At 46.3% G+C, this 18,469-nt stretch overlaps 3 protein-coding genes across 4 annotated transcripts; 2 read left to right on the top strand and 1 right to left on the bottom strand.

Annotated features, from left to right (window-relative positions):
* Positions 1 to 5,093: 5,093 nt before the first annotated feature.
* LOC124482089 (carbohydrate sulfotransferase 1-like) lies at positions 5,094 to 7,643 on the top strand. The gene is made up of 2 exons (XM_047042444.1): positions 5,094 to 5,369; positions 6,239 to 7,643. The coding sequence occupies exon 2, from the start codon at positions 6,284 to 6,286 to the stop codon at positions 7,565 to 7,567; it is 1,284 nt and encodes a 427-aa protein (XP_046898400.1). The 5' UTR covers positions 5,094 to 5,369; positions 6,239 to 6,283; the 3' UTR covers positions 7,568 to 7,643.
* A 1,424-nt stretch (positions 7,644 to 9,067) lies between these two features.
* Positions 9,068 to 11,787, bottom strand: crybgx (crystallin beta gamma X). Its single transcript, XM_047042280.1, has 6 exons — positions 11,633 to 11,787; positions 10,989 to 11,037; positions 10,581 to 10,702; positions 10,341 to 10,476; positions 9,757 to 9,896; positions 9,068 to 9,644 (listed from the first exon to the last, which is right to left on the bottom strand). The coding sequence occupies exons 1-6, from the start codon at positions 11,674 to 11,676 to the stop codon at positions 9,512 to 9,514; spliced, it is 624 nt and encodes a 207-aa protein (XP_046898236.1). The 5' UTR covers positions 11,677 to 11,787; the 3' UTR covers positions 9,068 to 9,511.
* A 764-nt stretch (positions 11,788 to 12,551) lies between these two features.
* Positions 12,552 to 18,336, top strand: lctla (lactase-like a). 2 transcript variants are annotated; one of them, XM_047041255.1, is made up of 14 exons: positions 12,552 to 12,849; positions 13,686 to 13,839; positions 14,335 to 14,495; positions 14,712 to 14,799; positions 14,896 to 15,005; positions 15,229 to 15,357; positions 15,497 to 15,592; positions 15,692 to 15,746; positions 15,868 to 16,029; positions 16,155 to 16,429; positions 16,602 to 16,728; positions 16,922 to 17,121; positions 17,194 to 17,257; positions 17,793 to 18,335. In XM_047041255.1, exons 2-14 carry the CDS (start codon positions 13,713 to 13,715, stop codon positions 17,906 to 17,908), a joined length of 1,710 nt encoding a protein of 569 aa, XP_046897211.1. In that variant the 5' UTR covers positions 12,552 to 12,849; positions 13,686 to 13,712; the 3' UTR covers positions 17,909 to 18,335. The 2 variants fall into 2 exon arrangements, with proteins under 2 accessions (XP_046897211.1, XP_046897213.1); XM_047041257.1 differs by lacking the exon at positions 12,552 to 12,849 and having other exon boundaries at positions 13,341 to 13,839; positions 17,793 to 18,336.
* The last annotated feature ends 133 nt before the right edge of the window (positions 18,337 to 18,469 follow it).

The following is an 18,469-nucleotide window of genomic DNA, read 5'->3' as shown; positions in this document are numbered from 1 at the left end:
CAGTGAGTACTCCTGTTCTCAGATCCTGTCACACCAGCAGTGAGTACTCCTGTTCTCCCATCCTGTCACACCTGCAGTGAGTACTCCTGTTCTCAGATCCTGTCACACCTGCAGTGAGTACTCCTGTTCTCCCATCCTGTCACACCTGCAGTGAGTACTCCTGTTCTCCCATCCTGTCACACCAGCAGTGAGTACTCCTGTTCTCAGATCCTGTCACACCTGCAGTGAGTACTCCTGTTCTCAGATCCTGTCACCTGCAGTGAGTTCTCCTGTTCTCCCATCCTGTCACACCTAGTTGAAAACGGCTCTGTGAAGTCGGACATTCCAGCTTCTCGTGGTTTGCTGCGTTGATGTCAGTCATGGCCGATCAAGCGCTGTTTGCTTACTTTGCTTTATTTATAATTTAACTTAGTCTTTCCGGAAGTGAAGAGGCTGACTAAAACCCTTTCTTCAACACATTTTTAATTCAATTAAACTTTTTTGAGCGTTGGCGAAACTGAAGGTGTCCGAATATTACAAAATACGCGTCAAAGTTGTTGTGTGTGAGTCTGGCCAATCATGAAATAGCTGTGTCGTCACTTGAACCCGTGCTGTTGCTCTTGAGAAAATGCGCTCAGCTACACAGCCGGCAGTTCTCGAATCGATCTCACGGGACTTTGATGGCGACGTCACAGTGACATGTCCTCGGCGCCGTCTCAAGTCGGACAAAAAGTCTACCCAGAATTCACTGTTTCAAGTCAGCCGCCTGCAGGCGGCTGCGGCGCCGCATGAAGTCGGGTCATGTCGAACGCACCTATTAACTCTATGCGATGACCATAGATATAAATAAAGGCCTTTACTACGGTGGCCCTGAAGTGCAAATGACACCCCCTAATATGAGTACATCCCCCAAATGAAAATACTCCCCCCCAATACGAGTCAACTCCCCCCAAATCGGTGACTTGTTCACCTCCGCCCAATACAAAAACGCGCTCCCCCAAATGGAAAACGACATTACATTATCTCAAAAACACATTACATTAACTCTGAACGGAAAGGGTAGGTACTACACTTTAGCGCTGATTGGATGCAGTAGGCTAACTAACAAGAAATAAGAAATTGATCGACAGAAGTACAAAATGCAATAGCCTGACAGAGTCACGTGCACCAGTCCTGCTCTCACCCCCCCCCCCCCCCCCCCCCCCCTGTTGGTCATGGGCCCCAGGGAGGGAGTATAATGGCTCATCCCCCCCCCCCCCCCCCCCCCCCCCCCCCCCTGTTGGTCATGGACCCAGGGAGGGAGTATAATGGGTTCCCCCCATCGTGTCTCAAGACCAGGTCCTTTTCACCCCAACCACATTCCATTTGCAACTCTTCCACCTTTAAAAATGCAAACACATCCATCTGCTCCATATCCTAAAGAACCCCCCCCCCCCTCGAGTGTATCATTTACATGTGTGGGAACGGAGAGGTGAGTGGGCAGAAGGGTTGCGGTTTTCAACACAGTTTATTGTCAGACGTTCATCTTTAGCCATTGTGTCCCTCAATGGTGCTAGGGTCCCGTGGAGACTCAGACAAAGAAGAGAGGGGGCCTTATCCCAGAGAGAGAGAGAGAGATCCTTCTCCCAGAGAGAGAGAGAGAGATCCAAGAGAGAGAGAGATCCTTTTCGCAGAGAGAGAGATCCTTATCGCAGAGAGAGAGAGAGAGATCCTTATCACAAGAGAGAGAGGGGTAAAAGTATGGAGTTAGATTAGTTTCATAATTCAAACAAACAAACGCAACACGATTCAAACAAACGCAACACGATTCAAACAAACTTAACACGATCCAAACAAACGTAACACGATTCAAACAAACGCAACACGATTCAAACAAACAAATGTAACACGATTCAAACAAATGTAACACGATTCACAAATGTATTTCATGATTCACAAATGTAACGCGATTCACAAATAAATGACCCTATTACATTCGTTTGCAACCTGACAAACACAAGTTACAAATCCCTGCATTCGTTGGTGTGAATCCTTGCATTCGTTCGTGTGGATTTTTGGAACTTTCCTGACGCGCTTTGATCCACAAATGCATTTTTTCTAAAAGATATCCTCAGCAGCCTATCAGATCGTCTCTTCCAATTTTAGCCAATCACATTAACGTGTCTATGTGGACTTCAACAACCTGCCATAATGACGGACATCGTCTCCTTCAGATCACGAGCAATGTCGTCTGGTAGCATGTAGATGAAATATTGCTTGTTAATCTTATTAAACCGATGATCACACCTGATTAAATATTGTTGAGAATGGCAGGATTCATGTTTAGTCATTTTCCGTGTTTCCTAGGCTAACGCAGAGCCCGTCTACCCAATTAGACATTCTCCGGTGATTGGCTAAAATTGAAGACATCTGATAGGCTGCAGAGGATATCTTTTAGAAAAAATGCATTTGTGGATCAAAGCGCGTCAGGAAAGTTCCAAAAATCCACACGAACGAATGCAAGGATTCACACCAACGAATGCAGGGATTTGTAACTTGTGTTTGTCAGGTTGCAAACGAATGTAATAGGGTCATTTATTTGTGAATCGCGTTACATTTGTGAATCAAGAAATACATTTGTGAATCGTGTTACGTTTGTTTGAATCGTGTTATGTCTGTATGAATCGTGTTACGTTTGTTTGGATCGTGTTAAGTTTGTTTGAATCGTGTTGCGTTTGTTTGAATCGTGTTGCGTTTGTTTGTTTGAATTATGAAACTAATCTAACTCCATATAAAAGGACACCCAGGGACAACGACGTGTGTTGGGAGGAAGGAATTTAGTCAATCGAAGGAGGAGACTGTTGGAGGCTGTTGGAGGCTGTTGGAGGCTGTTGGAGGCTGTTGGAGGCTGTTGGAGGCTGTAAGATGTCTTGTAGGCTGTGCTTGTTGTGTCTGGGGATTTGAACCTCTACAAGTGTGGCACCTGCGCAGCATTGAAGATACTGATCTTTAGTTTTCACTGTTAGTAGGTAGTACTGCAGCTGCCCTTAGATCTTTAGAAAAAAAGGATTCCTGGCCAATGCGCTGCGTGTCTACAGTGTATTCTTGTATTCATATATTAATATGATGGTTGAAACAGTATTTTGGAAAAAAGTTTTGAAAGGTTGAAAAAAAAAAAATTAAAAAGCTTTTGCTAACACCATCATTTTGTTTTGTTGCAAACATATATATATATATATATAAACTTTATTTCGAACACTTACTAAGTTCATAGATTACAAAACAACATACAAACATAGTAGTAGTAATGGCTGATTTTTACTTATGACGTCAGAGCCCACACCATACTTTAACTTGAGTGAAATAGTCAGTACTTCAACTTTTACCAGAGTTTTTTAAACATGAGTATCTGTACTATACTTGAGTGAAGGATGTGTACTTTTGCCATCTCTGCTGCCTGGTTATACAGTTTTACTAAATAGATTTGAAAGGTTGAAAAACTATTTTTGAAAAAAGTAAAACAGAGACTCGTTACATTAGTTTAATCTGCATTTGGTGGCATGATCAATATAATTTCTTGGCATTGTGTGCCTTTCTTCATTTCCTGGAGCCCAACAAACGTAAGCTTGTCACGAAGTTACCATGGAACAAAGTAGAAGGCGACAAGAACAATATATTTATTACATTTGTTTACTTAGGTCGGCTTTATGTAGGAGCCCACAATTATTTACTTTAACTTGAATGAAAAAGTGTAGTCACTGCTTCTACTTTTACCAGTCTTTTTAAACATGAGTAAACTATCTGTACTTCTACTTGGGTGAATGATGTGTGTACTTTTGCCATCTCTGGTGGGTGCACTTACACAGGACGTACTGTCGTGCAGTAACGGTCACAGGTACATGATGTCCCTCACGCGTCCTTGCTGGGGCTCAGACTCACGCAAACATCTCATAAAACATCACTTCAGCCAACGAAGCCACGAGAAGCAGCAGATAAGTATAGCAGGTCGGATGAGGGGAAATCCGCTGTTGGCCTCGATAATGCGCGCTATGAACTGTTCGTATATTAGACAGAACTAACCAGTGGCCAAAGTTAACGCCTCATATTTCAATTATTCTGAGATCGTTACAATTAAAACATTTAACAGTGCATTCTTTCTTACAAACGTTAAATAAGCTTGTACAGGATTCAATATAAGGTTAGAACAAAGCGGATAGTCGTTTTTTGGGAGTCGCCTTGTTTTACATTTAAATGTAGTCATTCGGCAGACGATCTTATCCAGAGCGACTTACAGTACTGCAGGGACATTCCCCCCGAGGCACGTAGGGTGAAGTGCCTTGCCCAAGGACACAACATCATGTGGCATGGCATCGATCTGGCAACTTTCTGATTACTAGCCCGACTCCCTCACCGCTCAGCCATCTAACTCCAGCACCTGGTTCAGCACCACCTGTTTCAGCAACAGTGTTCGTGTTTATCAGACCAACCCCTCATATGGAGTCAAATTAGGGTCAATAATAATTAGCAGGAGCAGAAAACGATTAGCAGGAGCAGAACAAGATTAGCAGGAGCAGAAAACGTTCATCAGGAGCAGAACAAGATTTGAAGGAGCAGAACACGATTTGCAGGAACAGAAAACGATTTGCAGGAGCAGAAAAAGATAAGCATCCGTTAAAAAAGTGTTTGGCAAAAATAATTCACAAAACACTTTTTTTACGGATGCAAATCTATTTCTGCTCCTGCAAATCGTTTTCTGCTCCTGCTAATCGTTTTCTGCTCCTGCTAATTATTATTGACCATAATCTGACTCCATACTCATATTAATAACTTTACATATAGAACTACAGTAGCGAAATCATGTTTTATCCACAAACTGGTTGCTTCCCCACAAAGCTCTGGGCAGTTATCACAGTGGGATGCATGGCAAAAATAATGACATTCACTCAGGATATACTAGTAATAGCCCACATTCTAAAGTATTTAGCCCAAATAAACCCAAACTAGTAAAAAAAAAGGGAGGATGTGTGTTTGTAAGAGAGAGAGAGGGTCTGGGGGTGGTCTAGACATTCCCGTCTATCTCGCATACGCTCACGCACGTACGCTCAGCCTCCGCTTTTCATTCGAGGAAAAAAACATTAAGCGAAGCCTCTGACGCGAATTTTCAGCGTCTTTAAATTTCATTTATCGCTTATTTTTTTCCCTTCTTTTCGTTTAGATAGATATATTTTGTTTACAAATATAATTAGCGCGTATTGTTTTTTTAACCGGACAACTCGTGGATCTGAGGATCAAAATAGCAGAATCTGGGACAAAGCCTGAGAGAGAAAGGTGGATTTCGGATCTAATCTTTGTGAATCATGGCTTAGAAGCTCTCCTTCGTGAATCATGGAAATGCTACGTTAGTTAGTAAGGTAAATATGGGAACTAATGTTATTCTGGTACCCATTTGAAACAGAGTATTGTTTTAATGTTTATTCAGGAAAAATATGTGGTGCACCGAAAGGTAGGCTAATTCATGCACCGAATATTATATTGACGACAGCAGCTACCCTAGAATGTATTTGATCCCAAACTCGGACAGTAGGAGCTTTATTAGAGGAGAAAGGACACGCGCGGACAGAACCCCCTCGCACTGTGGTCCTGTCTCACTGTTTACATGCTATTTATCTAGCAGACGCTTTTATCACAGACACACAAGTACATCAGAGAATACAGGATCAGTTCTAACAGGATTTCAGAGGTTAGTGCCAATGAACGGTTTGTATTTTAACCAGACACAGTGCAACGACATCACATCCACTATAATATTAGCCTACATCATTTTGATAAGACAAGTGCAGCAATAACTATAACATCTAAAGTGCAACATCGTTAGCGGTGCACAGTGTAAGGTAATACATACATGTTTAATGTATCAATTTAACATACAGCTTCTACTGAAGTCTTGATGACTTAAACTGCTCTAGATATGCGACAGACTGGCTTTTAGACAAACTAATCTGCTTTAGTAACAATCAACCTGAATCAAACGACAAACCCATTCAGTCAATAAAAACAATCTACTTGTATGACAGAGTGTTCGAGATGATCTCCATACATTTAATCCAAATTATGTTTTTTTACGTCATGTAGCATCATACAATTAATTTCTCTTTTCTATCTCCTTCTTACTTAGTAGTATAATGACTACATTTATGACGTCTATCCGCTGTTTATTGAGTGGAAAAAAAACATAGAATATATTCAAAATTAGGATAATATTGTGTACTACTTACTCCAGGCAGGAGCTGTCTAGACCAGAGTCTCTAAATGAAGAGCACCAGACATGCAGTGTTCCTGGAAGGCAGTGATCGTTCTGGCCTTGGCCTCCATCGCCATCCAGTACACCGCCATCCGCACCCTCACCTCCAGGCCCTTCCAGCTGTGCCCAGCGCCCAGCTCCCAGAGCTGTGGGCCGAAGGGGGGCTTGGACACGGAGCCCTCCTTCGAACGAGGAGCTGGGAGTCTCTGCGAGGACCCCCCCTCCCCCCATAGCGCCTCCCGGAGGACTCACATACTGGTCCTGGCCACCACGCGGAGTGGCTCCTCCTTCGTGGGCCAGCTACTCAACCAGCACCAGGACGTGTTCTACCTGTTCGAGCCGCTCTACCACGTCCAGACGGCCCTCGTCCCACGCCTCTCCCACGGCCGCTACGCTGCAGAGCGCCGCGTCATGCTGGGCGCCAGCCGTGACCTCCTGCAGAGCCTGTACGGCTGCGACCTAGCCTTCCTGGAGAGTTACATCCAGCCCTTGCCGGTCAACCACACCACGGACCGGCTGTTCCGGCGCGGTGCGAGCCGAGCGCTGTGCTCGCCTCCCGTCTGCCACGCCTTCCAGCAGAGCACCGCCTACGTGGAGGAGGGCGACTGCATGAAGAGATGTTCCACCCTCAACATCAGTCTCGCGGCCCAGGCCTGCCGGGAGCGACACCACGTGGCGATCAAGATCGTCCGTGTGCCGGAGGTGGGAGACCTGCGCGGCCTGGTAGAGGACCCTCGGCTCAACGTGAAGGTGGTGCAGCTGGTGAGAGACCCCCGGGGGATCCTCTCGTCCCGGATGGAGACCTTCAGGGACAGCTACCGTCTGTGGAGAGTCTGGAGGGCCACAGGGAGGAAGCCCTACAACCTGGACGCCAGTCAGCTGACGGTCGTCTGCCAGGACTTCTACAGCTCCGTATCCACGGGACTCAGCCCTCCTGCCTGGCTCAGAGGGAGGTACATGCTGCTGCGCTACGAAGACCTGGCCAGGAGCCCGGGGGTAAAAACCAGTGAGATGTACGAGTTCCTGGGACTGTCCATGGACGAAAGGGTGGAGGGCTGGATCAGAGCCAACACCAGAGGCAGCAAGGAGACGGCGGCGGCCAAACACAAGTATGGCACTGTGAGAGACTCAGCGGCCAACGCAGAGAGCTGGAGACTGAAGCTGTCCTACGACATGGTGGAGCACGCCCAGGCGGCGTGCCAGAGGACCCTGCAGCTGCTAGGATACAGGGCTGTTAGGACAGCAGGGGAGCTCAGGAACTTGTCTGTTTCACTGGTGCAGGACAAACGTGTTGTACCTTTTTTGTAACAAAAGAAAGTTCTGGATTGCTATTTTTTATATATTTATAAATGTTGCCTTAATTATACAGTTTCTACTCAATGTGTTTCTTTGTCTATTTTACATTCTTACAGTTTAGATTTTGTTGATTTAGCTGATGCTTTTATCCAAAGCGACATCCAGATCGATGTAGAAATACAGCAGCTGATCTTAGAATCAGAAATCTTGAGTTTTAAAGTATTTCAAAGATTAGAGTCAAGAAACAGACTCTATTTCCGAGTCACTTTGCAAAGTAATCACCAATATTTTCAGATTTGCACTAAACGTGAGAAATCCTTGAGTTCTCTATTGATTTAGAAAGAGCACAAAATCTATGATTTAAGGACAAATCATTAATAAATCCAACAGTTTATATCAATGATGTATTTTAATTATGCAAAGCAGTACCAGTGTCCTATGGCAGTGCCAAGTATTTCTCAACAGATGATAACCCTAACCCAACAGATGTCTTCAGGTGAGAGTTGGAGCCTCTTGTGATAGCCTTGGACAAGACCAGACCAGCTTACTGATAACACTGGACTGTACCAGACCAGCTGTGTGATAGCCTTGGACAAGACCAGACCAGCTTACTGATAACACTGGACTGTACCATACCAGGTGTGTGATAACTTTGGACTAGAGCAGACCAGCTGACTGGTATCCCTGAACTAGACCAGCTGTGAGATAGCCCTGGACTGGACTAGACCAGCTGTGAGATAGCACTGTAGAGCAGGCAGCCTCCCCTCAGAGCCATTCAGGGGTTATAAGGTATTCATGGGTTATAAGGCATTCAGGGGTTATAAGGCATTCATGAAGATGTTATATTAGGGTTAGCTTCATTCAAGAAGATGTTTTATTAAGCCTGCACAAACCTTCAGATTACAGCTACAGAACAGGAAACTGTCATAATTGGCAGGATGGTTATCTGTGGAGTTATAAAGGCAGCTAAATGCAGGATTGTTATCTTTGGAGTTTTAAAGGTAGCTAAATGCAGGATGGTTATCTGTGAACTTATAAAGGCAGCTAAATGCAGGATGGTTATCTGTGGACTTATAAAGGCAGCTAAAATCGATGTACTTGTATGTCAAGTTAGATGAAACATTTTTGCCCTTTAATTTGTTTTTATCTGTGTTTAATATAGAGTAGTCAGAAGTGCCTCCAAAAACACTCACCCATGAACAATGAATAGCACATTACCAGGTCTGATCAGAGATAAAAGCATCCAAATGACATTACTGTGTATCTACGTCAGATAAGCATTACCGGGGATTGCACCATAGAAGAACCCTGATACCCAAGATCCTGCGATGCTGCTCTGGAACAGGTAACCCTAACCCCGCTCTGGAACAGGTAACCCTAACAGGTACTAGAAGCTCCCCGTGTTCTCCTCCTACATCACCCTCTCCCCCCCCTCTCCCTCTCTTTACCTCGCTCTCCTTCCCACCCTTTATCGAAATCTGTAAACACATCAATAATCACTCACAAACAAAATTTCCTTGGTTATTTTTTTCACAGTTTATTACTAAAATAGGTTTCTGGTTGTGGAGTTACGCTTGCGAGTGTATTTGGCTAAGAAGATGTGTGTGTGAGATGTTCTCTGGTCGGAGTCAAAGATGAGAGGGAGGGTGAGGACGAGAGAAGGGGTAGCGAATGAGAGGAGGGGGGGCTAGCCGGTGAGGGCTGGGGCTAGGTGGTAAAAGGGTGGGGCTATGTGGTAGAAGGGTGGGGCTATAGGGTGAGGGGCGGGGTGGGTGTGACGGGGGGGGCTAGAGGGTCAGGGCTGGGGGTGAGGGGCAGGCCTGGGGGTGAGGGGCAAGGCTGGGGGTGGGTCTAGAGGGTAGAGGGGCGGGTCTAGAGGGTCGAGGGGTGGGGCTAGAGGGTCGAGGGGTGGGGCTAGAGGGTAGAGGGGCGGGTCTAGAGGGTCGAGGGGTGGGGCTAGGTGAAGCGGATGCGGCGTATGGAGCCCACCGTGCTGCCCTGGCCTCCCCAGTCAGAGGAGCTGTTATAGTCACGCTTCTCCAGGATGTAGTGAGATCCTCTGTAGTTAGGCTCCTGGTACACCACCCAACTGCTCACACACACACACACACACACACAGGGAAAGGGGTTAGGAGCATTTGTGTATGTATGTATGAGTGTGTGGTGATGTGTGTATGAGGGTATGTGTGTGTGAAACTTACGCTCCCCCCAGCACCCTGATGGAAGCAGCTCTGTTGAGGCTGTGTCGGGTCATGAGGTTGGGGATGTCGTCCTGGATGTCTGTCCTCTTACCAGAGAAGCTGGCTCTCTCAAACAGCTGGGCCTTGGGAGGGTTGGTGTCCTGGGGCACACACACACAAACACACAGGCCCATACACACAAACACACACACAAACACACAGGCCCATACACACAAACACACACACAAACACACAGGCCCATACACACAAACACACACACAAACACACAGGCCCATACACACAAACACACACACAAACACACAGGCCCATACACACAAACACACACACAAACACACAGGCCCATACACACAAACACACAGGCCCATACACACAAACACACAGGCCCATACACACAAACGCACAGGCCCATACACACAAACACACAGGCCCATACACACAAACACACACACAAACACACAAACCCATACACCCACACACACAAACAGTGGTGAGGCCAGGCTACAACCTTCAACCTCTTTCCCTCAATACAGTTTTTCAATGATGAGTGAGTGAGTGTGTGAGTAGTGTGTGTGTATGTGTCGTACCTGCTTCACAGCACGGACAGAAGCGATATGGTCCATCTGAGCACACCACTTGTCATAGCAGTTGTACTCGCCCCTGTCGTTCATGTCCCACAGGTACTGACGGCCCCGGAAGCTGTCTTGTTCATAGCCCACCCATCTGGAGGGGTAGATATCCTGCTTTTATTTATATTCTTTACACCAAGTTTAAATTCTATAGAAAAACTGCACTGCTGGTTGTTTGCAGCCAGGGGGCAAACTCACGCTCCACTCTCCACCTGCACAGAGTTGCATCTCTCTGGGAAGTTCCTCTCGCTCAGTTTCTGGCAGTCAGAACTCAGATCCAGGCGCCGGCCGGCAAAGTTCCTCTGTTCAAACAGGGTCACCTGACAAGGACAGCTTCCATGTTGGTTATCAGACACTCCACAAGCCCTCACCACATCACCAAATCAAGCCCTCACCACATCACCAAATCAAGCGATTATCATATCACCCCATCACCACGTAACCACTCATGGGGATGAATCTCTGGGTCACACACACACATTCCATAGCTCTTTGCAATTAAAATATGGGAGTTTAAATTGTAGTGGATCGATTGCTCTGTAGTTTCAGGTAACTTCCCCTGGATGGCTAGCCTATGAGGGTTAGGGTTACTTAACCGTGACTCACCTTGCCACTGGACCCGTAGAAGGCACGTTGGAGCACAGACCCCAGCTTGCTGCAACAGGAGAACAAGGCTTCATGAAACACACGCACATAGAGGAGGCACTAGATACACAACCATATGGATACTTCCCACGATCATTTAAACCACCTGTTTGATATTGTCCAACTAGTAGTAGTAACAAAATGTGTCTTGGCCCAGCAAAATTCAAAGTCCAAAGTACTACTACAAATTAAATGTATGATCAACTTTAGATTATTAGCCTGAACACAACACCAATGGTGTGAGTCATAAATACAAATGTTTTTTGAACTTTTGCTTTTGTTCTGCCAAGACTAATAAAATGAATTTTTTGTCACTAATCTACCTATAATGAAAATATAATGATGATATATTTAATGATGTGTGTTTGGGCTGTTGTAGCAGCAGTGACTGAGTTAATGAGGAGAATGTCAGACTAGAGAACAGAGAAGGGTGAGGTGAGTGGTAAGGTGTCCAGATGGTGCCACCATGGTGCCATTAGGGTCACAGGGTAAACATGACCCTAACCCTAACCACATCCCGTCACACAGCAATGGGCCGCCCTCCCTCCCGTCCCCTGCACCCCACCCCCCCTCCTCCCCTGGTTCCTCCAGAGCTCCACACATACCTGGTTTGTTGGGCTAATCCTGAGACTTTAGCAAAGATGTTCATGTCAGCTCTGCCCGGACAGGAAGTTGTCCCTTAAATACGACAGGGATCCAAGCGCTGGGGACATGCTAGAACACTCATATGCTTCTGTTCCACTATCGCCAGGACCCTTTCATATGCTAAACACAGATCCCCTCAGCCCCCCCCGGCCCTCCCAGGCCCCCCCCCCCCCCCCCTCCCAGGCCCCTCCTAGGCCCTACTAGGGCTGAAACACAGCAGGAACAAAACACCTAGAGGGATCACAGCATGAAATGCACACAGTGACAGACATGCATGGGCACATGCTAACACACGCACAAACTACAATAGGAGTGCATACACAGACCCACACAGAGACAAGAATGCGTGTGCACAAAAATACATGCACACGTACCAGCCTGAAAACAGAAACTGCAGTGCCAGCAGTTCTGGTCGCTGCAGTTCAGCGTTTTCTGAAACAATGTTCAGCAGCTTGTGATCCAGAGTGTTCAGCAGCTTGTGATCCAGAGTGTTTGTGGCGCCTGAGGTCTAATGCTCCATATGATGAGGGAGCAGGAGCCTCACTGTCCTCACAGCAGCCTCTACCATGGAGGAGGCTCCAGCCTCACTGTCCTCACAGCAGCCTCTACCATGGAGGAGGCTCTAGCCTCACTGTCCTCACAGCAGCCTCTACCATGGAGGAGGCTCTAGCCTCACTGTCCTCACAGCAGCCTCTACCATGGAGGAGGCTCTAGCCTCACAGACAAATTAATAAAACAATAAAAACAAGGGATAAAGCTCATTTTACAACATCGTTTTCAAAATGTATTGGTATGTAAATACATATGTAAATGTTTTACCTTTGCCCCCACCTACAGTTAACCCATCCAAACACACACAGTCAACTTATGCCCACCCCACCCTACCCCACACACACATCACTAACATGAACTTTGCTTACAGTTTCAGAATCCTGTCCCATTTCCAAAAGATCTGTTTGCCTTCGCAGATTACGTTTCCACTCAGTTGGGTTTGAATGGCAGAGTGTTTGGATCAATGTGTTCACTCGGGGCCCCTGAATAGCAGACAATCTATTGGATGCTTCGTTGTCAGTGCCAACCTGCCCCAGAGTAAGAATGAACTAGGTCCAGAACCTTGGAGAGCTTTCTCTACGCTTTGCAGTTGTTTCATTGTGGACCAACGCAGGACATGGTTTAGGTATGCATGTGTTTGTGGTGGGAGGGCGGGCGCTGGAGAAAAAGACAGAGGAGGACAGACGCTGGCAAGGGGAACAAGCTTCATCACGAGGGATTGGTTTATACTTTCTCATTTTTCTAATTTTGGATTTGGAAATTCTGTACGGCTCTCAACTTGGGTTTACCATGTCGCTCATACTGACTGTGTTGGACAAGTTTGTGTATTTTCTGTCTCTCATTGTGTTCTGCGTTAGTGTGGGTTATAAGTGGGTGAAATGAGACTAGAATCTCAAGCTAGAACTTTGAACTGTATTTATGATGCTGACACGTGAGTGGGAGAGTCACATGATGAGGTGTTGAGTTTGGAGCGCACAGGACACCTGCACTGCTGTTAGGGTTAGGGTTAGGGTTGGCGCGCACAGGACACCTGCAGGGTTAGGGTTAGGGTTGGAGCGCACAGGACACCTGCAGGGTTAGGGTTGAAGCGCACAGGACACCTGCAGGGTTAGGGTTAGGGTTGGAGCGCACAGGACACCTGCACTGCTTGTACGTGAGTCTAAGGATTTCATCTGTGGTATCTGATGATACAGAGGGAAAAGTTAAACACTGTCATTACCAGTTAACATGAACATTTCAAGTTGTTGAAAATACGTTTATTTTGCAAGCACATAGACACTATATGCTTCATTCACAGTATGAAACATTCAGTGGTTTTCTTTTACAAGTCTCTCTGTGCAATCCCACACACATAGCTTATGAAGACATTAGGACAGACACAGATGAGAGGATGAGACAGGCCTGAGGGTGACATTAGGGTGAGGAGTTGGTTCTGATAGCAGGCTGTGTTTGTGTGACCAGAGAGAGCTAGTTGCTCCCAGACCCACCATGCAAGCGAGGCTCCTGCTGGGGCTGTGCCAGGTGCTCCTGCTGGCGCTCTGTGTGGCGCCAAGCAACGACTTTGACTGGACCAAGACGGACCGCGGCTCCTTCTACTACGGCACCTTCCCAACCGGTACGGCAGGTGTTGTTATGGACACACAGTTTTTAACAACAACTCAGTTTGCTCAACACCATGTCTGATACTTTACACTGTGCTTGGAAAATACCGGCTGTTCCTAGTCTCCAAAACACTGTAGAACACTGCGCTTCTGATTCTTGATATTATCCTGTACTTTCTATGTGTTCTAATTGTCGCTTTGGATGCAAATGTCTGCTAAATGAATGACATGTTAAAATGTAAATGGAGTATTAGTGAGTCAGGGGAGCAGACTCTTCTCTCCAGGCTTGTGAGAGGAACGGTTCTGCCAGATAGCCACAACATAAATGATGATAGTGATAATATTAATAATCTATTAAGATAAAAGAAACCTTTATCCAAAGGGACATACAGTAGGGTTTTGACCTTGCAACCTCTTGATCTGCAGAAACGTTGAGACATACCCATCGTAAGCTGAGGTATAAATCTTGAAGTTTGTTCACTACACACTTTGTAACCCTAACCCTGCAGGGTTCTCGTGGGGCGCCGGAGGTTCTGCCTACCAGACCGAGGGTGCCTGGGACAAAGATGGCAAGGGAAGGAGTATCTGGGATGTTTTTGCCCACAAAAAGGGCAAAATCTTCCTCAATGATACAGGGGATTCCTCCTGTGAAGGTTACTACAAATTCAAGGTAGCGTGAGGTCACCATTCACATCCAGTCACTTGACATGCTACTACCTCTGTCCAGACACCTCACTTGAGAACCACAAAACTGTTGCTATTATCAGCATAGTTCAATAAGAGTTGGTGTCGTCCTCACGTGACTCAGAAACCAAATGTGAAACATTTAGAAAAATGACCCATCCCATGCTCAAATGATAATATATGTTCTAACTGCTATTTGTAGGACGACATCACCTTGATGAAGGAAATGAAATTGAATCATTATCGTTTTTCCATCTCCTGGCCAAGGATTCTACCCCATGGGATCAAAAGTAACACCCATCAAATCATCAATTCAACAGAGATTGTTCTGTCTCCAAAGTGCATGTAAATGACCCTTTAGGATTTACGTCTCTGTGTGGTTTCAGCGGAACATCTAAACGAGAAGGGAATCAAATACTATGATGACCTGATCAACATGCTGCTGGAAAACAACATCACACCGATAGTCACCCTGTATCACTGGGATTTACCTCAAGTGAGTCATGATAGACAATCAGAAGTTCCCATGCACTTTAGGCTTGTCAAGATAATACCTGGCATCAGGACCCAATCATAGGGTTTCCAAGAAATTGTGAAGAACACCATTAGAGACTCCATTCACCATGTCAAACTGATGCTGCCTACACCATCCACAGCCACCAGTGTGAAGTGATGTCATATTAACATTCCTCCTGGTGTCTTCCTCTCTTCCTGCGTAGATCTTAGAGGAGAAGTACGGCGGATGGCAGAATGTCAGCATGATCAACTACTTCAATGACTTTGCCAACTTGTGCTTTGAGCGATTTGGGAGCAGAATCAAGTACTGGATTACCTTCAATAACCCCTGGGTATGGTCGACTTGCGAGGGCCCCGACCGATGATAAGCATTTCTGTTGGAGATGGTCTGTTGGTTTGGTGTAATGTTGTGTTGATGCAATGTGTTGTGTATCTGCAGTGTGTTGTTGATGCAGAGTTGTGTGTGTGCAGTCTGTGGCAGTGGAGGGCTATGAGACAGGAGAGCACGCTCCAGGACTGCAGCTGAGAGGAACTGGAGCCTACAGGGCAGCACACCACATCATCAAGGTACCAGCTGGAACACCAAGACTAATACACCTGCTGGACATGTATGAATGCAAGACACATTCCCGTATACTAACATCAAAGTGATGCTTTTTTCTTTAGGCGCATGCTAAAGTTTGGCATACTTATGACACACAGTGGAGAAGCAAACAGAAAGGTATCCAGCTTCCTGTCCAGGCTCTGAGGGAACAACTAGACTTTGTAATCTTATTGAAGTGTTGGGTGTGTTAGTGTTGGGTGTGTTAGTGTTGAAGGCAGCTGTCTGCTCCTGTGTGAAGGGCTGGTGGGCATCTCCCTGTCTGCTGACTGGGGAGAGCCGGTGGACATTAGCAACCAGAGGGACATCGAAGCAGCTGAGCGATACGTGCAGTTCTACCTGGGCTGGTTCGCTACGCCCATCTTTAACGGAGACTACCCACAGGTTATGAAGGACTATATAGGTAGGCAGCATGGAAAGACTTTGCACTTTATTCCCCCAGGGGATAAATAAGATATCTGTCTGTCCATCCATCCCTCTGTCCATCCATCCCTCCATCTGTCCCTCCATCCCTCCCTCCACCTGCAGGCAGGAAGAGTGCCCAGCTGGGTCTGGGGTCATCCAGACTGCCTGTGTTCTCGTCTCAGGAGAAGAGCTACGTCAAAGGCACATGTGACTTCCTGGGGATCGGCCACTTCACAACGCGCTACATCACGCAGAAGAACTTCCCCTCCGGCCGCGGCGGCAGCTACTTCTCTGACCGGGACCTGGCTGAGCTGGTGGACCCTGGCTGGCCCGACCCCGGCTCCGAGTGGCTCTACTCTGTTCCCTGGGGCTTCCGACGCCTGCTTAACTTCGTCAAGGTATGAGACTAAAAGCAGAGATCAGGACAGTTCATACAGCTAGACCTCTCCACTCACTACTGTATGGTTTATAGGCTGCCTAGACATGACCTTCATTCACACTTTATTCGTTATATGATTTCACTTTGGCTTGATTTGATCAGTTCTTCTAACCATTGGTGTCGTGTTCCAGACTCAGTACGGTAACCCTATGATCTACGTGACGGAGAACGGCGTGTCGGAGAAGATCATGTGTACAGATCTCTGTGACGACTGGAGGATGCAGTACTTCAAGGATTACATCAATGAGATGCTCAAGGGTCAGAGCCCAGAAATCACATCAATCTGTTTTCATGTCATCATTTTAAATGTTATGGATATAGAAATGTTTGTTTTATGACTTCATTTATTCTTTGAATGTTATATTTAAGACAGCTTATGTAGTACCAAATAAAGTCAGCACAGTTCTAGTATAAATTTCCACTTGACCTGAGCAGGTTTTCTGTGTTGCAGCGATCAAGGACGGTGTGAATGTGAAGGGCTACACAGCATGGTCCCTACTGGACAAGTTTGAGTGGGACGAAGGCTTCTCTGAGAGGTTTGGGCTGTACTACGTCGACTTCAGGAGCAAGAACAAACCCCGCTTCCCGAAAGCTTCTGTCCAGTTCTACAAACGCATCATCAGCTCCAACGGGTTCCCCAATCAGAGAGAGGTAACGACACAGCAACGGGCATCACTAACAGTTGCTCTGGTTACATGACACTGACAGTTCTTTTGAACGCAGGTGGAGAGCTGGAGAAGGAAAGCTGCTGAGACGTGCTCTTCCAGCAACCAGCTCCTTGCTGCAGGTCAGCACACACACATTCACACACACATACACACACACATACACACACACATACACAGAACGCACAATACAGATATGTGAAGCTAGCCAAGCCAAACTATTTGGTAGCTAGTTTGAATCCCACAACCCTAACACGGTTTGGCTTTGTTTGTCCCAGAGTACCTAACCCTGCAGCTAGCAGAATACCCAAACCTAACGCTGCAGGTAGCAGAGTACCTAACCCTAACACCCTGCAGTCAGCAGAGTACCTAACCCTAACACTGCAGGTAGCAGAGTACCTAACCCTAACACTGCAGGCAGCAGAGTACCTAACCCTAACTCCTGTAACCCTAAGGCATGAGCAGCACTCAGGGAGGCCCAGGGAGTGGCATGATGAGGTTTAGGTACCAACCATCCTCCTTATCACACTACAGTTGATGAGACCAACCAGTTCTAATCCCACTTGGGATTTCAGAAACTTTACATTAAGACATGATGTCATGTAAAAGCATACAAAAGCCTGTAATAATGCTGGTTTAATGTGACTGATGTTTCAGACCCCCTGACGAGCCACATGGAGATGGTGTCTGAGATCGTGGTTCCGACGGTGTGCACCCTCTGCATCCTACTCAGTGCTGTCTTCCTCATGTTCCTGCTGCGCCAACGCTTCTAGAAACCTGCTGCACCTACAAACTGTCTAAACATTCAAATCAAATGCTGCTGTTTTTGGTCTGTGACTCATGACCAAGACGACAATAAACAAAGGCTGATAGGTTGCTTTTTGTAATGTACATTCCCGGCCGTACTTAGAATAATTTTTTGAAATGGTTGGATGCAAAAACAACTCCTTTCGAATCTCTGCACACCCAAGTACCACGAGCCATTAGGCTTTCAAACACTCGCCGTCTAATTTGAATAAAGGCTATTGATAACATGCCTCTAAAGTTTGACCATTACAATACTTACAGGCAACTAGTCTATATCAGTCTAACTATATCTTCCGCTCCATGAAACACATGTTAATGCTAAGTAGTAGGCTACCCATTGCATATTAGGAGAGGGGGTACACATTATATCAGGTGAAAAAACGGCCTGATATAATGTGTATCCCCTTTGTGACTCATATGGTACACAGGAAGGGACCATAGACTTGTATACAGGAAAGGAACTGTGAAATCACGAAACGGGTCGTGCGGGCACAAAGTTTTTCACAAGTCCCTTCAGAGGCTCCGTA

This window comes from Hypomesus transpacificus, chromosome 19, assembly GCF_021917145.1.
Source record: "Hypomesus transpacificus isolate Combined female chromosome 19, fHypTra1, whole genome shotgun sequence".
NCBI classification, from domain to species: Eukaryota; Metazoa; Chordata; class Actinopteri; order Osmeriformes; family Osmeridae; genus Hypomesus; species Hypomesus transpacificus.
Note: the sequence above shows the minus strand (reverse complement) of the source record. Positions and strands in the feature narration are given on the sequence as shown.